General features: G+C 47.2%; 1 protein-coding gene across 2 annotated transcripts in view; it reads left to right on the top strand.

The window, feature by feature from the left end:
* LOC147749086 (retinol dehydrogenase 16-like) overlaps positions 1–12,064 on the top strand; it is a 94,358-nt gene extending 82,294 nt beyond the window's left edge. For both annotated transcript variants that reach the window (XM_086965984.1, XM_086965976.1), the window contains one exon: positions 11,503–12,064. In XM_086965984.1, coding sequence (XP_086822110.1) covers positions 11,503–11,720 — 218 coding nt within the window. In that variant the 3' untranslated portion in view covers positions 11,721–12,064. The remainder of the gene's footprint in view (positions 1–11,502) is intronic.
* The last annotated feature ends 12,442 nt before the right edge of the window (positions 12,065–24,506 follow it).

Here is a 24,506-nt window from a genome sequence, read left to right as displayed (position 1 = left end):
ACTGTGGGACACCCGGAAACTCGGGAGGCTACGGAACACTGAGGGATTCTGACAATGGGACCTAATAGGCATATATAGCCTGGGGGACCTTTGGGAGAAAGGTGGAGTTGTACCCTTTACTCAACACCAAGGCATGTACAAGTTAACCCACACCGAAACTTATAGATATGCCAAGATCAGACATGCTTTAATAGCAGCGATTCCTACGGACACACAGTTACCCGAATCCTCCCCATTGGAGGACAGATTACTCACGGATCACCTTCAAACAAAAGCCATCTCTCTAACTTATCGGAAAATAATTAACAATCAACAAGATGCCACAGTAGCTCTGAAAAGGAAATGGGAGGCAGAGGTGGGAGACCTTGATGAGGACGATTGGCAAACAGCCCTGATGTCCCCGAGGGAAGTAGCAATCCCATCCACCCTTAGGTTGTTTCAATTAAAAAATCCTGATCCGTATTTATTACACGAGAACCCTACTATACAAGATAGGTAAGGCGGACAATCTATACTGCCTCTGACACTGTGGCGCCGAACGCACTTTCTGGCACACACTCTGGGACTGTCCGCGGATCACCCATTATTCGACTGCGGTACTACACACAATGTCCCAAGTTATTAAAGTAGTGCTCCCATTTGCAACGCTGCTTACTTAACATATGGGAGCCCACGGATTTAAATCACACTGACCAGAACCGAGTGACAATGGGGACTACCTTAGCCAAATGCATCATAGCACAGTGCTAGGGATCAGAACTCTCTGCGACACACCAGCAATGGTGTCGAGACATGGACCACGCAATGGTGACAGAGAAATCTGTTTACATACACAGAGGCTGCCCCAAAAAATGGACAAGGGTGTGGGGAAAGTGGAACCATTATCGGGGCGATATCTGCGAACCCCCCACCAGAACAGATATCAGACGACAGTGACTAATTTAGACAGAAAGACAAGACAGGGCCCGCCACACTGTACATCACACGAGGGGGATGGAGGGGCAGATGAAGCTCATACTATAGTATGCTATACTGTGCCACGCTTGAATGACTCAAGATTGTACTCGATGAATGCCCCCGAAATGACTTTGCTGTACTACATAACTGTTTATGTAACTCAAACTTTCAATAACATTTTTTTTAAGTTGGCATAACAACAGGATCAATTCACCAGATAGTGACCTGATTAGTGCCTGGTGAGCTGATCAAACCCCGATCCTAAGAAATAGTGGTTTTGAAAATATACGTATAAGTGTTAATCAACCTAGGGCACACGCACACTATATGTACCAATGTCTCTTGTGGCCATTCCCATAGTCTACAATTAGAGTCTGGCCACTGCTGAATCCACAACTGCGTGGCCTCTTTTGTAGGATTTATTCCCATTCGTAATAATTGGGCATTTTCAAGTCTTGGAGATCAACTTGCAGACCAATGTCCCTTAGGGACGTTAAAATATGGGATCTCTATTTGACAACATAAGTAGACTTATCTATTTCTATCCAGCAGGTGTTCCCTAAGGATGCAGGATCTTATGAGAACATAGAGTACATACATTTTAAAAATTCTCCTTCTGATACCAAGCACTGTATCTGAAGACCAAACTCTAATCTTAGTCCTGCTTGGCCTACTGATCTGGGAATCCCAAAGGTTGCTTTGAATGCCTTAACAACCAACAAATCTAAAAGCTTTGCATCTTTCCTTCTGGTAATAGGTGAGCTATATTGGAGGCCAGAGTAGGATAAATTCTGCAGCAGCCAGCACAGGAAATCAAACTCAGAACATATAAGACAAGCATTGGCAAAGCCAATAGGTCTCGCCCAAGGGGGAACTTTTGGCTTTGGCAATATGGTGGGAGTGGTGAACTGTGGCGGGGAGGGAAAACAAGAGACGGGGAGGGAGAAACAGAGATGGGGAGGAAGAAACAGAGAAGAGGGTGGGTGGAAAGGAAGAGGAACAATAGTCATACACAGATATTCGATATCACAGAAAACACACACGTGCATTTTTCTGTTATTATACATTTGAAATTAACGATTGCTCTGAACTCAACCCCGACATCACATTTTCTTTGCCTTTAAAGCGCTTCAAAACTGCATGTTGGAAGCACCAACATCATACAAAGCCATTGTAGTTTAGGACTTGGGGCAAACAGGTGAATGGGGACTACAGTTCCAATTATGCACTGGCTCATAAATAAAGATCCAGAACAGGAACTTTGTGCCCCCGATGGCAATCGTCTATTGTACAGACTACAGAATGTGTTCCGGTGATATATTTTTACACATGAGCTGTACTTTATTGGAAAAAGATTTGTCTACACTGCTCTGCAAGACATTGAACAGTGAGGCAACTGTGTTTAAAAAGATAAGCCGTCTGTTGGAGCGTCTAATGGGCCCTGCAGCGCTCAGGCTGGTACTAGCCGGGGGGCCTTCACCTCTATAAACGTACCCCACATGCATTAGTCATTAAGCAGCTTTTATTGGAGGTTGGCTCCTTTGGCGGGCTCGTTCATTTTATAGTCACAAAACAATAAATAGGAGCGGAGCAACTAAAAACACAAGCGCTTGTGTTACAGCCAGAAACCAACAAACAAATAGTGCGCCGGAAGTAACATAGATGGCCAGAAGTGCAATGAGACATCTAACAAGGCCAGTGTCCATGGGAGGGAACAACACACCAGAAGGAAGGATAAATGACAATGATTTGCCACTGAAAAGCAAGGAATTTCGAAAATCACGCGACATAACGAATGAAAAGCGATGAGTATGCTGAGACCCCACAGAGTAGATAAAGCATGTGTCGAAGAGACAGCGTATGCACTGCCTAGGTGAGACCTAATAAACTACCAACACAGTTATAGGATCTGTAGAGCTAATCAGAAATGCCAACATAACACTTATCATAAAAATGCATGTCTGTCTATTACACTTCCTCATCCATGACACTGTGGTCCATTAAATGCTGCATCCCAAAACATGATAACTCACCTCAGTGGCCACACATTGACTCAAATCAAAGACAACACTCTTCTCACCACATAAACACACACTGTATAGTGTTACCCGTGTGAACAAGAGCGTCAGCATCCCACATAGGGGTCATAAGTGCAATAAAAATGCCACAATACCATCCAATATGTAATACAAGTCTTCCTTCACAAAAAAGCTCACAGGTGCAAAACCGAAGCAGTGCTCCATCACTGTCATCTTGGAGTGGCTGGTTTGCATTTTAGTCTGTTTGGTAATTCTGCCTTTCCTCACCACCGAGTCACAGCAGCATAATGTAGTGCAAAAGAATGCATGTGCACCTTCTGTTCATGTCAATTAGCTGCTCCTCTTGAACATGATCTGCTACAGGGCTATGGTGACATTTTCTTGCCAGGAACACAACATTAGCTCCTGCAGTGCATGGGTAGTACCTCGAGGCCCGGTCTTCCCCCATAAGATTACTGGATTGAGTGTCTTCTGCTACTGTCATTTTACAGAATGGATTGTCGGAATTTCAGAGGCCCCTGTGAGAGTGTGCAGTGGGCCTCTTGAAGTGGGCCACTTTATTTAGTTTAGCGCTAACTACTCTTCTATATGAGTTAATCCTCCACTTAGCTGAAGTTGCCTGTCTGCCTATAGATGCCCTTTTGCTGAAAGAATCCTGGTCACCTGCTCTTTCTGTAGATGGCCTTAGTATCCTGCTCTTGTAGACAATCTCCTGCTGCACATGATCCTCTTCTACCTTCAATTCAGTTCAATTCAGACGTTTTTATATAGCGCGTAGCTACCAGACCAGGTCTCACAGCGCTTGCCGCATCATCACCATCAGCTATCTGCATGACCATAGACTAGAGGTTGAGCTTTAGAAGAGATGGGTTTTAAGCAGTTTTCTGAAGCAGATTTCTAACTGTTGAAGTCTTAGAGAGGCAGGAAGGGCATTACAGAGTTTGTGAACAAAATACACAAAAGAGCAGCTGCCGCTTCTTGCTTTGTTCACCCTGGGTGCCATCAAAGCCTTTGCTTACTGGACCGTGGGGCCCTACCCAGCGAAGAGAGGATTAGCAGCTTTTGTATGATGAGTGGGCCTTTCCCATGGATGTCCTGATGAGCAAAGCATAGCACCTTGAACTGCATTCTACTTTGAACTGGTAGCCAATGCAGAGCTGCTAATGCTGGACTGGCTGATTGATGCAATCCGCTGTTGTCCAAAGCAATCATGACTTGCAATTTTTGCAAAATGCCTTTGGTGACTTGCTCCACTGACCAATGTTCATTTACTGCACACAGCTACATAGGCCTTCTGTTCCTGTACTTGCTTTCATATTGTACAATGCACTACAGACCGGATGTTGGCTCACATGGCACTAATGACCATCTTTATGTGTATGTGTTCCTGGTGAACTGCTCTTGTCCCACCAGATCCCTTGTTGTTCATGCCAGGAAGACCAGGTGTTACAACATGTAACCGATTCACTGACCGAATATCAACACCTAAAATATCCCCAAACCACAATATTGAGTTTTAAATATCAATGTAAAAAATATTGACAGCCCATATTTATGATGGTAAGAATAAAAATATAAAAAAAATATCCATGTCAAAAATATAGTTGTATTGTATATATATATATATATATTACCTACTGGCGGTCGCCAGTAGGTATATATAGTTAGGATTTTTTCTCTATGGAACTTTTGAAAATTCTATGTCTAATAACTTTGGCGTTTGTGGACGGAATCGGCTGAAATTTTCAGGAAAATGGCACATTTTGTTTCTGATCAGCCCCTGAAAATTTGGGGGGGCTTTGTCAAGGGGGGGCCGAGAAAAAAGAGGTGTCCCAAAACGCGTTTTTCCCATTCATTTTTCTATAGGGCGTTTGGCCTCACTTTTAGCTCGAAAGGCTGAATGGATTTACACGAAACTTGGCAAAATTGTAGGGACTGTTAGCCCGATGTGCCTTTGCTGGGTCTCAATATATGTGCTCCAGTGGATTTTGAGAAATTAACGTTTAAAAAAACAGATATATCTGTGACAGCGTCCCGGATAGCGAACCAGTTCGCGTACTTTTCGCGTAACGGAGCTTTGCGAAGCGAAGCTGATTGGCTCTCCGGTGTCTGTCAACATTCTAAACAGTCCGTAGCGGCAGCCATCTTGTCTCTCGGTAGGATCGAGAGACAAGAGGAGGCCAAAACGAAGGGGCAAATGACCATAAGGGGGCATAGTAGATCCTCCCTGACCCCCTAGGTTTGATGTGGAGGCTTTAAAAGGGCCCCGCGGGGTTTTAAAAAAAAAACGTTTTTTTTTACGTGGGGTGCGCCCGGTACGCGCACTCGAAAGCGGTCCAGGGAGCGTACTATAGGGAAACAAGAATGAAAGACTTTTTAAATATTGTATGTTTATTGATTGTTAGTTTTTTTGGTTTTTTTTATTTTTATTTACGTAGCAACATGTAGGTACCAATGCAGAGTGTAAAAATAAATAAACGCCGTCTCCTTTGTAGATATCTTGCAAGTTGTTTCAGAAGTTATTGTGGTATATGGAATTCATACCATAGTCTGTCTGGAAAGCCGAAACAATATGGAGGCAGGAGATGATAAAGAGATGTTAAATACACATTGGAGATAATATAGTTGGAGAAAGGAAGTAACTATGAGGAAATTTACTACGTAACATAAACAAGTTTTACAGTATACTATAAGTCTGACTTTACATTATAATCAATTTGGTACTAGTTTATGAATTACATATAAAAAAGATTAAAGACTCGAACAATTTTTGATTATTAAATATAAATTTATTCTTCTGATTTTTCTGATTCTTTTTCAATATTTAATAGACTGTCTAATATTTGACTGAACATAACTTCCCACATTTTATCGTCCTCATAATGAAGTAACAAATCCACAGATTCTACACATTGTAGAAGTTCTTGGTCTCGTGATTCGTCCATGAATTTCAAGTCAATGCGTTCAATGATTTTCTCATTGTTCATCTCTAGGGCAATTTTCAAAGGAAACGTTCTGTTCTCCTTCCTTTTTTGTGCTGAAATTTGCATAAAAAATAAATATATCAGTAGAGATAAGGAAAATAATTATGCATTTCCGTAAAAGTTTGTTGACGTCACTTCGGCACGCAACGTAAGCACCCTCAGAAGCGCCTACGTTTGCGCCGCGTTTGTGCGTTTGCGCCCCGGAAGCGCCTACGTTCGCGCCGCGAAAACGCACCCGGAATCGCTCCTGAGCGCGCAGCGTAAGCGCGTCGGGTCATGTGACCTTAAAATAACACTTTTCATTGGTTGCTAACAGTTTTTTTTACAAAGAATGAAATCCCCACCCATTTCCTTCACTTCTTCTTTCACTTTTGTGACTGAAAGACCTGCCTTTTTGCTCCAGGATATTTCTTGGTTTTTCAATGGCTGCCAGACAATCCAGCAGTGAGGATGACTCCAATGAATTCATCAATGAACAGCCTCCTCAACGAAAAGTTAAGGAGCATTTCATTTGGAAATTTTTTATAATCCCACATGGACTAAAAAAGGTTAATGCTCCAAAAGTACAGTGCAGGATCTGCAAAGAAGAGCTGTCTCGAGGTAATCCTTTGAAAAAGTACTCTTTTGGGAACTTTACAATGATCCGGCATGTGGAGAGGAAGCACCCCCAGAATTTTTCCAGGGAAAGTGTCAGGGCTCTGGCACAAGAGGTTCCCAAAGATGGGGCCTCTACATCAACCGGAGGAGCAACTTCTTCTGGGAGGGAGCAATCACAGGAGCAGGTGCCAAACATTCAACCTGCATTTAACCATGGGGTCGTCAGATGCAGATACTGCAATCAACTCCTCACCTATGGGGAGCAAAGTGTCCAGCTCATGGTTCGAGCATTGGAGAACCATCGCTGCCCTTCCCACCCCTAATTTTTTTGTTTTTTTTGCTCCTGTTGAGCAGTTTCCACTCCCTGTTTTTGTTCCAGTTTTGAAAAAGAAGAAAACCAAAAAGTTCTTTTCAGAACTACCTCCAATTCTCATCAAAGAGCTATTTTCTTAAAAAAATGAAAAAGAGTAAGTGAAATAGAGTGCATTGATAATTGAAAGGAGAATGAGTAAGAAAGAACAGAAAGGTATGAGAGGAGAAAGTAACTCCTTGCGACATGATTCGTCATACATTAAATATGACACATCTGGAATGTCGTAAGGAGTGCGCACAGAAAAGTGATGCATCGCACCAGCGGTGTAAAAAAATGCACCTCGTTGCGCTATATTTAAAAAGTGACGCATCTAGATAGATGGGTCACTTTTTAAAACCCTGCGCCACATTATACCTGCGTCAGGTATAATGTATGCAAGGGGGGCGTAAAAGAAGAATACATTTTACAGCTTTTGATATTTGCTATTAAAAAAACATTGAAATTCACTGAAAAAACCATAGGTTATAGACCATATATAGTTTGGGATTAGCATTTACAAAACCTTAATTTACTCGCACAAAACCATAGAAATTCGCATATATAGTTAGTTGCAATAACTATATATCGCGCACCCGCAATCCACTGCTGATGATGTCACATATTACATCATTCATGACATGGTCAGTGACATCACTGATGACATCACTGATTACATCACTGATGACATCTCATTTGACATTACTGATCACATCACTGATGACATCATTCATGTGATAATACGATGAACCTCTTCAGACTCTAATATAACCTTAGATACACTCAGTGTAAACAGACACTCACAGACTGTCACTCATCCATGGAGTTACTCACACACCTAGTCAGTCATGCAAAGAATCAATCACACCTCCATTTCCTCAACTATACAGTTATACACACCTTACTTATTCAAACATATACTAACACATATTTACTCTCTTATACAATCCCTGATACAAGTTCACAATGATCCATACAGCCACTCACAAATTCTTTGGCTCTTATGCACAGTTATTTATATATGTCAACTCTCACATGTAAAGTGTTTTACATATGTACTTACTTTGCACTGAGATATCCATTCACTCACCAATACACTCATGCACACAGTCAACCGCCCATACAGCTGTTTCCACATGCACTTTTGAACCTATACATCTAGTGAATCAACTGCTCACACATCTATGCACAGAGTCATACACCTCCCAGCCACCCACGCACACTCAGTCTCCCATACAAATACTTGGGCAACCAATCAATAACCCATATACTTAATCATAAAGCTACTGATCAACACAAGCAGCAGTTTACAGAACAACAGACACAATGATGCACAAATTAAGACAGTTTACTCACTAACCCATGCACTCAGTGAGACACATTTAATCACTCACTCATACAGTCAGTCATGCACCTACTAAATCCTTCATCCAGACACTTATGCATCCACTCATTCTTCAATATGTAAGACATATTTTAACTTTACAGAAACATACAGTCACTGGATGTTGTCATCAGTGATGTCATCAGTGATGTCATTTGAGATGTCATCAGTGATGTCATTTGAGATGTCATCAGTGATGTCATCAGTGATGTCACTGACCATGTCATGAATGATGTAATATGTGACATCATCAGCAGTGGATTGCGGGTGCGCGATATATAGTTATTGCCACTAACTATATATGCGAATTTCTATGGTTTTGTGCGAGTAAATTAAGGTTTTGTAAATGCTAACAGTAGGGATAGCGGAGGAGTAAAAATTACTATTTCCACTCTAATGAGTGCAACAGTATGGAAAGTGTTGGATAGCAGAGGGGTTCAAATTACTACTCCCACTCCAATGAGTGCAACAGTAGGGAAAGTGTTAAATAGCGGATATTTACAACTCAATATATGTGTAAGTCGGGATTTCTAGCTCAATATTTTGTCTAAATACCCATGTCACCCACACATGGCCCAGATGATATGCTCTTCTTGCCTATGATCTGTAAGAGAGGGCTGGCCACCTGCTCGGGGTGCACATGTCCATAGGGATCGGCTAATCTTTCACCTGTAGTACAGCTGCTTGTGACTTACTTATCTTTCACAACATGCGCTCCCGCCACTGGGGACATGATTACCTTACACTATTTCATCCTGCATAGTTGACAGTGCACCTACTGTGAACCAGCCACGGCCCATGGAAGGAGTTTCGGTGGGGCGGAGAGGCAGGGCGGGGAGGGGCAGGGTGGGGGGTGCTAAAAACCGGTGTATGGATAATTGAAGGTAAGTATGTTATGTTATGTTATGTTACGGTGATTTATTGTGCGCACAGATACTCCAGCCAAGGAGCGTCCCGGCGCAGAGACAAGGTAGAACATAACACAACAGGAGAATAAAAATAAAACAGCTAAAACAAGAAGGTTTTTATAGCCCTCCGGAAGGTCAAGAGGTCCTCCATCAGACGGATTTCAACAGGCAGGGAGTTCCATGCTGACGCGGCCTTTACCCTAAACGAGCGGCCTCCCATGCGACTGAGCCTGAATCTGGGGACCACCGCAAGGGCCAAACCCTGGGAACGGAGGCTACGGGTGGGAACATAGAAGGAAAGACAGCTCGACAGGATTTCCGGGCCAATACCTCTCAAGATCTTAAAGGCAAGACACAAAACCTTAAAGAGAATGCGCTTCCTAACCGGAAGCCAATGTAGGGAGCGAAGGACACCTGCCACCGAACTGAATCTGGGCAGGCCAACAATCGCCCTCGCCGCAGCATTCTGAACCCGTTGCAAGCGGGTTAGCTCGGCCTGGTTAGCCCCAGCCAGGAGAGAGCTGGCATAGTCCAGGCGAGAGATGATAGTAGCCTGGATCACCAGCTGCCTGGTTGGGGCGTCAAAGAACTTGAGAACAGGTCTCAAGCCCCTTAGGAGTCCAAAACAGCAGGCCGCAGTTTTTTTAGTGTGCCCTACAAAGGAGAGGCCCGCATCCAGCCATACCCCCAGGTTTTTCACCTCCGATACCGGGATCGGAGTAGGTCCCAACTCTGAGGGCCACCAGTGGTCGCCCCACAGCTCCACTCCCTTACCGACGACCATCACCTCCGTCTTTGTGGCATTAAGCTGAAGGCAATTGCCTGTCAGCCAGCTAGCCACCGCCTTCAGTCCAGACTGAAACCTGGGGGCCTCAATTTCCGCATCCCCGCTGAGAGTAACCGCCAGCTGTGTGTCGTCGGCATATGAGACCAAAGTTAGGCCCCACTGCCTAGCGACATCAGCCAGCGGTCTCACGTAAAGGTTGAACAACATGGGGCTCAGCGAGGACCCTTGCGGAACCCCCATGGCCAGCGGTTGGTAATTGGACTTGAAGGGAGGGATGGCAACACAGAAGGAGCGGTCATCTAAAAAGGAGTGGAACCATTGCAGCGCCTGACCGCCAATGCCAGTCTCCTCGAGCCGATGCAGGAGGATGCTGTGGTCCACTGTGTCAAAGGCGGCGCTAAGGTCTAACAAAATAAGCGCCGCCGTTTGACCAGCATCCAGCCTTGCCCGGAGATGTTCCACCATCACAAGTAACGCAGTTTCCGTACTGTAAACAATTTAATAAATAAAACTAAATGTAATAAATTTCACATTTTGCCCTGCATCGCAAAATGTGATGCAGGGGGCGCGCTACGAAATTCGTTTAATTTATTAAATTGTTTACTTACCTTCAATCATCCATACTCCGGTTTTTAGCACCTCCCACCCTGCCCCTCCCCCGCCTCTCCGCCCCACAGTAACTCCCTCCACAGGCCGTGGCTGCTGTGAACCCTTTGCTCGGTAGTACAGTACTGTGGTGATCTGCTCTTCTACCAAAAGGCCATGGGGGCCTGTTCATATGATCATATGACTGCTACCTTCACACAGTAACACTCCTGTAGAAAGAACTAGTTTCATTTTTCAAAAAAAGTGACACTCATTTCTATGCCCTTTGATGTGTGCAGTGTGTGCGGCCATGGCACCTATTAACAGCCAAGTGATTCAAGCATTGTGTCTTTCTCTAATGCCCCCCATTAGCTCCATTATTGTATGAATTATTTTGGGCATTTAGTTTCCTTGCATAGCCCATTCATGCTTGCCCTATATTGGACAACTGATGCCCACTACTACTATGGCCATTGATGCCCGCACTCCTACAAGAAACAGGGTAATCACAGCATTTACAACAAACAAATTAAGCAAGATATACTGACTTTGCCAGTGCTGGTTAATTTATGCTGTCTTGTTCATTCCCATCTTTCTTTTCTTACTATGGCCTGCATACCAGCTTGTATCTTTCAATCTACCTTTTTTATTCGTCTGCTCCACCTCCATCTTCAGTTCCTCCAACATGTTTTTCAATCAGACACTGTTTTGAGCTTTTCCTGCTCCATCATCTTGGTCTTGACGGTTGGTTATTTTTCTTAACCTTTTATCCAATTTGTGCATACACTTTTTGTAACTATGGACATTTCTTTAGAAAAGGATTTGTAAAAATTAAATAAAATTTCAATTAAATGAAATGCTGCTTAGCATCCCTATGCCACCTTCTCAGATTTTTCTCTTCTTTCTTGCCAGGTCACAAGATGGCCGAAGGGGCCTCCGCGATTGCCAACTCCAACCTCTCTCTGGTCACTGATTGCATGGAACACGGCCTCACAGCGCTGCACCCGCGCACCCGCTACTCTGCCGGCTGGGACGCCAAGCTCATTTTTCTTCCTCTTTCTTACATGCCGTCAATAGTAACGGATACTCTTCTAATGCTGAAAGCACCAAAAGTTGCCAAGAGCCCCTAAATGAGCTGAAAGAGTTGCAGATGCAGCAAAACACAGGACAGCGGAACCAGAAAGAGCCAAACAAGACTATGAAATATAAATATTCAATTTCTTTTGAGCGCTTATTTCTGGTGGTTTGTCTGCTTCTAAGAATTTCTCTTTTTCTCAGATAATGAAATTGAAGCCTAGGGAGTTTCTGTCTAGGATTAATCAGTATACATGCTACTTTAAAAAAATAGACTTTACAAACACTGCACATTAACAATATTATAAATTCCAACATTTATCTGAGCTACAGCTATGAACAAAAAAGCTAAATGTGCCCCATAATAACACATTAAAGGCAAAAGCGTTTTCCATAATTTTAATCCATCAAGTGTTTTTACAATTCATGTATGCCTAACAGTTATCCTTACCACCCTTCCCTCTTAAATCCACTCTTAGAAATGTGTTGTATTGTGTGAAATTATACCTGGGTGGCGTAAATCAGCAAATCCACTATGCACAGTTTTATGGTATCACAAAATCTTTTCCAAAATTGGTCTCTGAAAAAAGTGTGCTGTATCGAGGGTAGATTTTTTTCAGTAGAAAGTCCAGGTTCAGAGTTTTTTTCCAGAACTATGAGGCAAAAACTGTTTACATTTTTTTCTTGTTTTGTATGTAAAAGTCAATTTGTATTTATTTCTTCAGCTTTTTTGTTCTTGGGTCTGCAGCTGCAAAGGCTATCAAGCACTCAAAAAGTAAGAATGGCCAGGGTCCATAATGACTGGGGTTTTTGGTACCAAATTCGGCCTCAGAAAACGTCATGGACAATTCAGGTAGACAGGAGCCCTAGCCGAGCTCTAAAGAGGTGGTGCAGGGCAAGTCTAGGTGCGATTCCACCCAATTATCAGAGTTCAAACAAGGATGTCAATGTCCAGTCTGAGTACTGGGCACTCAACACTTTGATAATAACAACGCAATAAAATAAGTGTACAGTAAATTGGTAAGCAAGTGAAACGACACCCAATGAAACAATAATTTGAAACAATATAGCATTAAAACCAGGACCCTAGCTATGCAGATTATACAATATTCGTTGTCACAAGATGTTCTTTATTGCCAGCAGAGTCCACCAAAGACTGTCCCAATATTGAAGTCACAGAACTGTTGAAAGCATTAAACAATGTGTGCAAACAACGCATGATTGCTACCAGTAGGTGGCCTGATCAAAACACTTCAAATGGATGACTCACAATCATCCAATCAAATTAGGGGTACTCTTTTTACGAGTCAGTAATATATCAACACCTAATCCAAAGCTAAAGCAAAGGAAAAGCAATGGAAAAATATAAAGTGTGTATCTGGTAATCTTAGAAACTAGTATCTCAGACATAGTCTCCTTTAGCTGATTGCAAGTCTCAGGGCAGCACTCAGCCCAGTTGGCCTCTATTGGGTGCTTTCGGATTGGAGCAGAGATAGAAACTTAGTTCTCCATGGAGTGCCAGTAACACCTAATCACAGCTAAAAATGCACGCACATTAGAGTGGGGGCTAATGACCTCCAAAGCTATGGTGGCCTTGAGGGGCTCCGTTTTCCACTGTTGACTTTGCAGACCAAGTTTTTTTTTGATAATCAAGTTTACTGATTTAAAGAACAAATCACAAATAAAAAAACTTTGCAGTAAAATCAATCACAGTGATTGAATGGACACATTTAAAAGAAAAACGACATAGACTTGTAAGGCACTTGTAGAGAGACTAAGAACACATTTGCCCATGTCATTCTTATACAAAAAGCACTTGCACCCCCTTGGGCCGCAGGTTGAACCTCTTGCCCCACACCTTATCGAAAAGCTTGGGACAGCCCCGGGCCTCGAAGAGGGTCTCCTCTTGGGTACCGCATCAATCTACTCCCCTTCTCCATTTCCGCCTAGTGGGTGGCTTGGCCTGGGACCAGAGTGCTGCTATATCCCATTTCGGCACCACCAACGCTGTGCACAGGACGACCTTATTGGCCTGGGAGCCATCGAGACTGTCAAACACACCCAGGATCAAGCGCAGTGGGTCATGAGGAACCTCCCACCCCAGGGTCTTTGTAAATTCCAATTCCACCCCCGGCCAAAACGGCGCAAGGACGGGGCATAGCCAGGTCATGTGATAGAAGTCCGCAGGGGTGTGACTGCAGCGGATGCAGGACAAGGAAAGCCTCAGACGGGCCCTGTAAAGGCGCGCTTGGGTAAGGTATGCCGCATGGAGGTAATAGAGTTGGACTAGACGCAGTTTGGAGGAGGTCGTCACGGTCTTGGGAGCCATAAGAGCATCCCTTTAGTCCGCCTCCTCCAGGGGACCCACCCACCCCTCCCAGCGGGCACGCAGCACATCTAGGGATGCAGAGCCATTGTTGATGAGGGAGCGGTAAATCCGCGATACTCCCCCTCTGCCCAGGTTCTCCATCATCACTTGGGCCTCGAGGGGACTGAATTCTGGGAAGGAGATGGGGACGGAATGTGCACTTTTAGGGCATGCCGTAATTGTAAATATTTATAAAATTGAGAGGAGTGGAGTGAGTAGCGTTGTTGTAGATCTGCGAACAATCTGATGTGGTCTCCTACCCAAACGTCTCCAAGTAGCGAGATCCCAATGTGGTCCCAGCGACTGAAGCCTTGGAGGGGCGAAGCTTCCTCCAGACAGACACCACTCCACAAGGGTGTCTGCCTGGTGACTGTCCTGTCCCAGCGTGTGTGGCGTAGGGTCGCACGCGAGGCCATGACCACCGTTCGGGTAACAGGGGGAGGGATTGTGGTATGGGGGCCCCGTACGGGTAGGCCTGGAGCCGCGGGAAGTCCATTGACCGGAGTTCCACCTGGTATTCCGGGTCGGACCAGCCACCAGGTAGTATAGGTGGAGATTGGTGAAGCCCATGCCTCCATCGTAAGGGGGTATGCGGCAGTGCACCAGGGATATTCGCGGCTGTCCGCCCCCCCCACAAAAACCGGGTGAGGGTAATGTCTAGTTCCTGAAACCAGCTCCCTGGGAGGTAAAGGGTAATGTTCTATAAAATATACAAAAAAACGGAAAGGACCATCATTTTGTAAAGGGCACTTCTGCCAAGGGGGTTGAGGGGAAGGGATTGCCATTTCCGGAGGTCCGCTTTGGCTTTGGAGACCAGGGGTGTAATGTTCAGGGCCCATTCCAGTCCCAGAAGGAGAGCGACCCACACCCCCAAGTACCTGAACGACTGCCAGCGCAGGGGAATGGAAGTTTGCCAGTCGAAGCAATCTCGGGATGGGTGCAGGGGGATCAGTGTAGGTTGAGCCAGAGGCCAGAGACTCTTTCGAAGGCAGAGAGGGCGTGCAGGCAACAGGGGCTGGAACTCTCGGGGTCCGCCAGAAAAAAAAAGTACATAGTCGGCGTATAAGGCGGTCTTGTCAATCTGGCACTGGTCCCAGGCCCAAAAACGGATGCGGGTATCCTGACGGATGAGGGAGGCCAGCGGCTCCATTGCTAAAGCAAATAAGAGTGGCAAGAGCGGGCCGCCCATGCGAGTGCCCTTGTGAATGGTAAATGTCTCCAAAAGCACGCAATTAATCAGGACCCTCGCCTTGGGACTGGAGTACAGGACCAGAATAAGGCGCCGAAACGGGAGCCCAAAACCCATCACCTCCAAAAGTCCCCCAGATAGCTCCAATCGACCGTATCAAATGCTTTTTCAATATAGATGGAAAGCACGGCTAGATAGGGGGTGAGGTGGTGGAGGTGTGCAAGGGCGACGTGAAGGCGGTGTATGCAGTGCCGGGAGCCCTGGGCAGGCATAAAGCCGCACTGATCTGGGTGAACCAAATCGGGCAAGTGGGGGGGGTCTTCGGGCCACGGCAGTGGCGAATATTTTTACCTCAGTATTGATGAGGGAGATGGGACGATAGTCTGCACATGCCAGGGAGGGTGGCTGTGTCTTTGGGAGGACCACAATGGTGGCCACATCTGTCTCGGGGGAAAGACCCAATTTCCACCGCATAATTGAACAAGTCCATTAAGGTGGGAACTAAAGTGTCACAGTAGGTGGCATAGTATTCTTGGTGGTAGTTGTCAGGCCCTGGCGTCTTGCCCGAATGAAAAAGTGAAATAGCCCTGTGTATCTCCTCCGGGGTGAATAGAAGATCCAGAGTCTCTGAGACCGCCTGGGGGGGCAGGGCAGCCTAATGCCGGTCTCGGACAGCAAGGCAGCCAGAGAGGCACTGGGGGGTTAGGCCACGTAAAGGGCAGGGTAGTAGCATGCGAAGGTGTGGGTCTCGTCACAGATCTCGGGAATAATACGATTGGCTTTGGGGTAGGACACCAAATTGTGAAGCAATTTACAATTTTTATCGCCCCAACCGTATAAGCGCGCTATGGAAGACCGACATAGCATTTTAGCTGACTCCAGTGAGATCTGACAGATCTGCTCGCGTATCAGTGTAAGCTGTCGAGCGGAGACGTCGCTGTCAGAGTTGGCCTGGGCCCCCTCCAGCTGTGCCGCGTGAACCTCTAGCTGCACAAGTTGGGCGGTCTGTTCCGCGCATTTCGCGTGGATCACGCCCCTAGCCACTCCCCATATAGTGGCCTTGCCGGCCTCCCATAGCGTACCCGGCGAGGGGTCCAAACCCATGTTGGTCGAGAAATAGTGCCCCAGTTCCTGCCTGAGGGCTTCAACGAATTTGGCATCCTGTAGGAACCAGGCATTCCTCCGCTACACCCTATGAGTACCACGAGGAGTGTTCCCGAGATGGGGGAGTGATCTGAGATGCCTCGGGGCAAAATAGTAGCCCCGGACCTCAATTGGAAGTCTGGGGCTGGCAACAGGAGAAAGTCGATGTGAGAGTGGGTGTGGTGGGCCGCCGGAGTGTGAGTGTTTTGTTCTCGGCGGGAATTCCACACCCTCCAAGCATCACAGAGACCCAGGGCTGAAGACCAGCAGGCAAGCGTTTGCAAAGGCAAAGCGGGGTGCTGAGGGAACACCTGACGTGTCACAGGAGGGGTGCAGAACAGCATTGAAATTGCTTCCAATGACCGTCAGTCCCTGTAGGAACGAGGAGATTACAAGTGTGAGGCAGCGAAAGGCGGAGGGCATAGCGGCAGGGGGGACATATACACACACAGGAGCTTGAAAGGGTGTCCCTCGACCCTACCCGTCAGGGCCACATAACGACCGTGGGCATCTATCTCAGCCTGCGCCAGGGCAAAGGGAAGTCCCTTCCGAAGCAGTATGGCAACCCCCCGGAAACCCTGTGTAAAACCGGAATGCCAGACCCTGTCAAACCCATATCAGCAAGGAAATTGCATTGTGAACCCAGAAGGTGTGTTTCTTGCAGAAGTAGGATGTCAGGCGCGTGTCGCTGAGCGCTACAAAGGAGAGTAGTGTGTTTTATGCGATCCAGGAGGCCGTTGACATTCCATGACAGGACATGGAGGGGTCTATTTAGGGTGGACGCCATCCGGATGGAAAGTGTGTGGTGGAGGGGCCGCAAGCGCAAGTGGACCCGAGTCCCATGGGAGGCATCTTTCCATGGCCGATGTCAGTGGGAGAAAGTAGGGCGATTTGGTAAGTCTCAGGTCGTCATCAGTGGCATACATGCTTAGATATCAGCCAAGAAAAACAAAAAACGGCAGCCCGTAGGTGGCTGAAAACAACAAACAATTGGGAGAAAATGGTCTACCCCCCTCCCATGTCCCCCAACACCCCCACCCTACACTTCTGAAGACGAAGCATCTGTCGCCCTGAAAAGGAAAAAACAACTTAACACAACAACCTACCAATGAGTCTAAGTGCTAAACAAAAACGGTTAGCTGAACATGGACAAAGCGAAGAAGGACCCCCCTCCTTAGAGTCAGATAAAAAATTGTCAACTGATGCAATTACTTATTAGAACAATCATGCAATAAGGAAACACCAGTAGGACCCAAAACTGAAATAGGAAGCATTTCGCAAAACCTTAATACATCAAGGATGGATCGCTCCCAGTACAGAGATGGAATAACACTCATGAGTATAGGAGCCATTTAAGAGGCTGAATAGAAAACCTTGCTTTAGGCCAAAGTTCAAGTCCCCTCGTCTTCCTCCGGTTCCACGAAGCACAGGGCTCCTATACAGGTCAGAGTCAGATTTGGCAGAGCGCAAGGCCATGGTGGGATCTAGGAGCTGGCTCAAATCAGCCAAAGAGGTAGTCGGGCTGGGAGAGGCAGACCTCTGAGTCGATGCACGAGAGAGAGGGAGCTAGGCCGGCGCACCCGGTGAGCAGGAGGCCCCCCTGACGGTCATTTTTCTTGCGGGACCTAGTCTGGCATCTCTGGGGTTTCGGCATGGTCAGGCGAGGCTGCTTGGGATCCTGCCCGGTATGGGAGGGGGCCGGCCGACTCAAGAGGGGCCGCTTTTCCGTGAGCCAGGGCCACGCAGGCTGAAGGTTATCAAAGAAGAATGTCTTGTCTTGAAAGGCAACTCTGAGCCGGGCCGGAAAAAGGAGACCGTAGTGCAGGCCCAGGTTGCGAAGCTTTTGTTTGACATTATCGTATCGCCGTCGTTGGGCCTGCACCTCCCTGGTGTAGTCCGGGAAGACTATGATCATGTTGTGATGGAACATCAGCGGACCCTGCACTCTAGCTGCCCCGAGAATGGCATCTCTGCCCTGGAAATTGAGGATCCTCAAAATAATGGGGCGGGCGGGAGCCCCAGGTGGAGGCTTGGGGGCCAGGGAGCGATGAGCACGCTCTATAGCAAACCAAGACGAGAGGGACTCGTGGGGCATCTATGAACGCGGTGAACAGCCTTTACAACGAAACTTTTACAACGCACTACCATTACAACGCGGTCATTACAACGCAAACCATTACAACGCATTGCGCGGGGGGGCTCTAGGATAGGGAATACGTTTAATTTACTATCCAACACCTTCCCTAGTGTCCACGGGGACTGGTGTTGGAATAGTAAATTAAACTTTTCACTATCCAGCACCCCAAAGCGCTATGCGTTGTAATGGATTGCGATGTAAAAACCGCGTTGTAAAGGCAGGCGTTGTAATAGCCTGCGTTGTAAAGTCATACATCCATGAACGCACGCAGTTCTTCGCAAACGTGTTCACGTGACCCTGCTCGGCCCCCTCGGGAAAGCTTGCAAGGCGTAGATTATGTCTCCTCGACCGGTTTTCAGCGTCTTCTCCTCGTTGGTGGAGCTCCGAGGTCTAAGTCTGGAGACGAGCCACCTGGGACTTAAGTTGGCCAATGTCATCTTCGGCCGAGGAGATACAGGATTAGGCCTCCGTAATGCGTGTCGTGGCATTGCGCAGATCCTGACGAATAAGGGCCATGTACACCCTCACCTCGCAAATCTTGTTTTCGACGGAGGTCTGCGATGTGCCTATCACCTGAAGGATAGTGGAGAGATCGCCGCCGGTGGGGACCGGAGCGTTAGGGGCCCCTCCACCGGTATCTCGGTCTGACGTGGTAAACTGGTCCATTTTGGACTGGGTTGGAGGCCCAGGGGTCTGCAAGGTACGAGTCATGCTCATCGCCACCAAGGACGGGGTCCGGCCACCGCCCGGGCAGGAGTCTGAATAGCAGCCCCCAACGAGGAGGGTGAGGGGGGCCCCCGGGCACCCAGATCGTCAATGCTCAGACCCGGGCACTCAGGTCCACCTCCCCAGGGCCACTACGAAGAACGGAGCACTCCCAGGGAAGGTAGTTAGACCCGGCCAGGCTGCAACAGCATTGACGGGTCTACGACACGGACCCCTCGCCCGGCGAGACAAGCCTCGCCCCCTAGAGAGTAGTTGAGTTCCGATGGGGGCCAAGGAGGGCCTGAGCCCTGTGGAGGGATTCTGTCACTGACCCGGTCCGGTCGGAGCAGACGAGATTCAACTGTCCCCGTCCAGCCCCAGGCCGGTAATCCCAGGCAGGAACCGCTCAGTGAGAATCGTGGTATGTGGAGGAGGGAGATTAAAACAACAAGGGAGCGGAGGCACCAATGTTACCCCCTCCCCAGGCAGCCACTGAGGAGGAAGACCAGGCCCCGGCGTCGCCGCAGCACAGGGCAGTCAGGAGGGCGCAGGACCGGCCACCACAGGAAACAGTGCTGCAGAAAACAGTGGCAGGGGGCACCCAGATGGACCCCGGTGACCCCGGAGAGGAAAGCTGAACAGGTGCGTGAGTACACTTCCCCACAGGCCGTGTTCTCTCAGCTGGGCGGGGTAGGCCGTGTCACGAGGGGATACTGTCTCAGGCACGTGGAAAAGGCTGGGCTGCAGGGGGAGAGAAAGAAAGTCAGGCCTGCCTAGTCGCTCCTCTCTGCTGCCCGACAACAGCAGCCGGTCAGGCCGAGCAGGGCCGCACCATGGCAGCATCCACGCCTCAAAGGCAAGTCTGCCAGCCGGCCCCGTGAGACCCCAACCTCCAGCGCACAAGGCGGGACAGGTCGAACCTGCGAGGGGGGAAGAACAGGTCCGGGTCGGCCAGGCTCCACCATTGCCCGACAGCGGCAGCTGAGTCCCAATGCGCCCCCAGGTGCCTCAGACTCACCGCCAGGGCGGCCCAGGCCCATTCAGAAGGTCCGCAGGCAGGAGCATGCAGCCGGGCTTGACCGCAGACTGCAATCCCCAGCCTAAGTATCCCCTCCCTCCGAGCAGGCCGGAGCCGAGGTGGAGAAGGGGGGCCGCCGCTGCAGGGGAGGCAGGAAGGGCCCCGCCCCCACGCCGCTGCCCCATCCCGGCAGCCGATCACCGTATGCCTTCCCTCAGGAGGGTGGAGGGGAGAGAATAAGTGGGTCGCAGTCCAGAGCCACAGTGCCTCCATAGCACCCAGGAGAGCCAGGCAGCGATCCGTCCAGCCGCAGGTCCCAGCTCAGGAGCATAGCGGCGAGGAGGCCGCCATCACAGGATTTCCAGGCCGCCGCAGGAGGGAAACAGTCAGAGCGGAACGGCGGATACCCCGCCGCGCCGACTAGAGGGACCAAAACGCAGCTAGTGGGGCTGAGAACCCCGGAGGGTGGCAAAGGGCTATAGATGGCAGCTGTAGACGGGCGGATTGGAGGCGGATGACGGAGGGGGTCCGGAGCACTCTTAGAGTGCGACCGCCATCTTGACGCCTCAGGTCACGTCCCCCTGCTGTCCAAGTTTTACTACCTATCTTTGCATACTTAGGCCCAGATTTACTAAACTCCACCACAACGCAGTGCAGCAGCCATAAATGCTGTGCTGCGTTGCGTGAGAAGGTGATAGCAGGAGAACACCATTTTTCCATAATTATGGTACTCTCCTCCCCTCTTCCTAGTGCTGGCGCTGACATTTTCTGCCCTGCGCCACACACATACCTTTGCACCCTAGTGCAAGGGTGTTTGCTTGAGTCTAGTATAGGTTTTATACTGGAAGGATATCCGTCCAGTACAAAATACTATACTTATACTAACTATAAAAATGTTTCCACTTTGAATGTCTTTGTATGTGTGCTGTACAGTGCAGTACACAAGCAAAGTTGGAAACGAAAGGAGAAATAAAAGCATTGTCAGTGGTACCACCTGTTTGAAATGGGCGCTGTATTTTGCCACAAAACCCTGTCTCCTTTTTCTTTTGTAAATAGGGTTTTGCATCAAAAACTTTGGGTGATTGCATGGGAACGCCCCATCCCACCACCCATGAAACGCCCCCTTGTCACTGAGTATTGTAAAGCAGCGCTATACACAGGTTTGCGTTACTTTCAAGTTATTTTTTAGCACAAAACTTGATTTGCGCTAGAAAGTAAATAGGTAAAAAAAGATTTTCCATCAATGTGTCACTTTTGTGTTGCAAAAATGGTGCTAAATGTAGATTTTCCACAGCCTACTGAAAAGAAAATCTGGATTTTATTAAAGACACGGAGGCTAAGATTATGCAATCTCCTTTTGTTGCCAGCTCACAGAGCAGCAATAATTAGAAAGAATTTAGAACATTAAGAACATTTTGAACATCTCTATGGAATCCAGCACCAAGCAGCCATCCTCCTTCTTTTATTGGCGCTGCGAACGAAATAAACTTTAATCTGAAGAAATTCCTGTTGAATACATCCAGGAGAAGAAAGATTAAATCCATGGTCAAAATTGTCATTCAGTACGAAAGAATAGATAAAACATTAGTTTACCAGGGCGGGTATAAGTGGTGGGATCAATGTGTCACTTTTGTGTTGCAAAAATGGCGCTAAATCTTAATAAATATACCCCTTGATCTGTCCCTTGGGTGAATTTACAGCGAGCTTTGCTCTTTTCACTGCCAGTAACACTTTCTAAAAGTTATCCAGATGCTCATCTACCTGTCCCTGAACAAAGGATTATCTCCTCCGTAGGCAACGCAGAACATATTTAGGCTATTCAAAACATGGTTCACCTGTCTCTAGAAAGTGGCTGGTGCATTTTATTATTCCAAAACGCATGACCCTGAACTGGAGCAATCCCCCTGTGTGAGAGTAGGCAGTCTTCTCCTAGTAGCCAGGGGTCAAATCAATCTATCAAGACCAGTTGGTGAATTTAAACGTGCTCAGAAAATGAACAACACCTAGTCCAACAGTGATCTTGTCAGCTCTGGAAAGGGGATGTGAATCAGCCTTAGAGACCAAATTGGTTCCTGTAGTCAGCACAGAAGCACTTGCCAGTCATTACCCAGCTTTGGCGCAAAATTTGTAAAGGTTCCATTACCACCAAGTCCCCCACCATGGAAACTTCTACATTGAGGCACTCTTGAAATTTGTGCGACATCAAGTTGACGTTATACTTGACAGATATGCCAATACTGTGTCGCTGCACACATTCCTCCATGGCATCGGAGTAAACAGCTCAGAGAAGCACTTGAGATATCATACCGGGTAAAGTTAAGCTCCCTTTACTAAGCCATCTTCTCAGACCATCGTATGAATCAGGTAGAGACTCGGCCTGATTTAGAGTTTAGTGACCAGGGTACTCCACCACAAACATAGCTGAGTACCTTGGCCACCTAAATGACGGGCTGCCCACCCTATTTAGGGCCTGATTCTGTTGCTGGTTGGAAAGCTTCCTAACTGAATTGGTTTGGAAATGGTTTCCGACCGACTTGGATCGGGAGAGTCCGACCGACGGAGTACGATGCATCCGGATGCTATCAGATACGATTTGGTTGGACTCCCATTGACTTCAATGAGATCATAAGTTCCTAACCGCATCATAATTGGACCCTGAATTGGAAAGACACGTTCCCGATTCGATTTGAATGGAGCAAATGCCATTAGGAGGCCTTCCTAACCACATCAGAATCAGGCTATAGGTGGGAATGCTTTCCTCACCGCATCAGAATCAGGCCCTTAGTATCTGGAAGCTCATCATGTTTCCAACAGCAGTGCACCTACTTGCTCTGCCACTGTAAGTGCTATAACAAAGGTCCAGTGGTGTAGGGGGTCATCACTGTAGGAACAGCAGTCCGTACTATTTTGTATGGACTGTCAGATGTAGTTTTTTTTATCGGGACCACCAGGGTCACACAGGCAGTCCCAAACAGAAAAATAGACAAATTACTCGCATATCTTGGGAGAAAACTCCCAAGGTGCCAGGATCAGTCCGTTTTTAAATTGTTTTTTAAAAAACAGTTTAGGAGTTCGTCTTTGGAAAACATATTTTATGAACGACCCCTGAATCATGGTGGCCACTTACCAAACTTTCAGTGCCTTCAGAGAGGCCGCCATGATGGTACCTCCTCTGAAGACTTAAAGGATCTCAGCAGGGCAAGCAGAAATCTCTTAACATGGCTGGCTTTAGTCCAACCAATGTGTTGGAGGAAAGACCTCCACCTCCCTGCCAAAGTCTTAATAAGGGCCTTTGTCAATTTCTCCTCTATCGGCAGCAATAACGTCTGCAGCAATTAGCTCCCATCAGTGGTAGTGCTTGAGCTTGTTGACTTGGAACATGCAGTGGGACATGTTAGTTGCAACAATTTCAATGAGATTATTAACTTCACTGATTATTTCAGAGCAGTATAAGTACTGGTCCACTAGTTTTCTCAAATCCACACACATTTACAGGCTCGATGATGAATACATCCTGACCCTTTTGATACCCCCTCTGCTTTCTGGCCTTGCTACTAGTTGACAAGTACCTTACTTCATTGGAGATTACTCTTTGCCTTACACAGGAACTCGGCAATCTTCTTTTGAAGACCCAGCACAATGCCAGGCACTCTGGCTGGAAAAGACCAACCTTGGGTTAGCTCCCTACCCCTCCTTAACCAGAGTGAGAGGTTTCATGAAAATATGGCAAAAGAGCAACTCAGAAGAGCTTAAACCAATTTTCTTCTGTGGCACGTGACTGTATGTAAACAATAGTTGAAGAATGCCACACTCATCCCAAATGACCTATGTGCAGAGCTCATTCAGTTGATTCTCTAATCCAAAAGAATTTCTTCCAGAAAACTGATCTGGTTATCGATACCAACAAGCCACAAGCCACCAGCCACCACAGACGTCGTCATATTTCTCAAGGGCATCGCCTCATCATGCTTGGTGACAATCAGTGCTTAATTTGTAATAAAATATAAAAAAGTAACTTCCATTGCTCTCATCAAGAGGTCACTGCAGCTTGTCCCACCCTTTGCTACTCCTAGCACTGTCAACGACCATGCTAATACTGCATATTAACCATCACACTCTTACAAGTGTGATAGTTCAGACAATTCAGGCCACCCAAAGACATATAAATTGCTTGTGCAGCAGGTATTAGTTAGATTTATTGCAAATTGAATTATAAAACAACCTTTATGCTGATTTCAAAATGAGACAAACAGCGCCATCATGTGGTGAACTGTTATAAGTG

This window comes from Lissotriton vulgaris, chromosome 1_1, assembly GCF_964263255.1.
Source record: "Lissotriton vulgaris chromosome 1_1, aLisVul1.2, whole genome shotgun sequence".
Taxonomy (NCBI): domain Eukaryota; kingdom Metazoa; phylum Chordata; class Amphibia; order Caudata; family Salamandridae; genus Lissotriton; species Lissotriton vulgaris.
The sequence above is the reverse complement of the archived record's forward strand: the minus strand, read 5'-3'. Positions and strand labels throughout refer to the sequence as shown.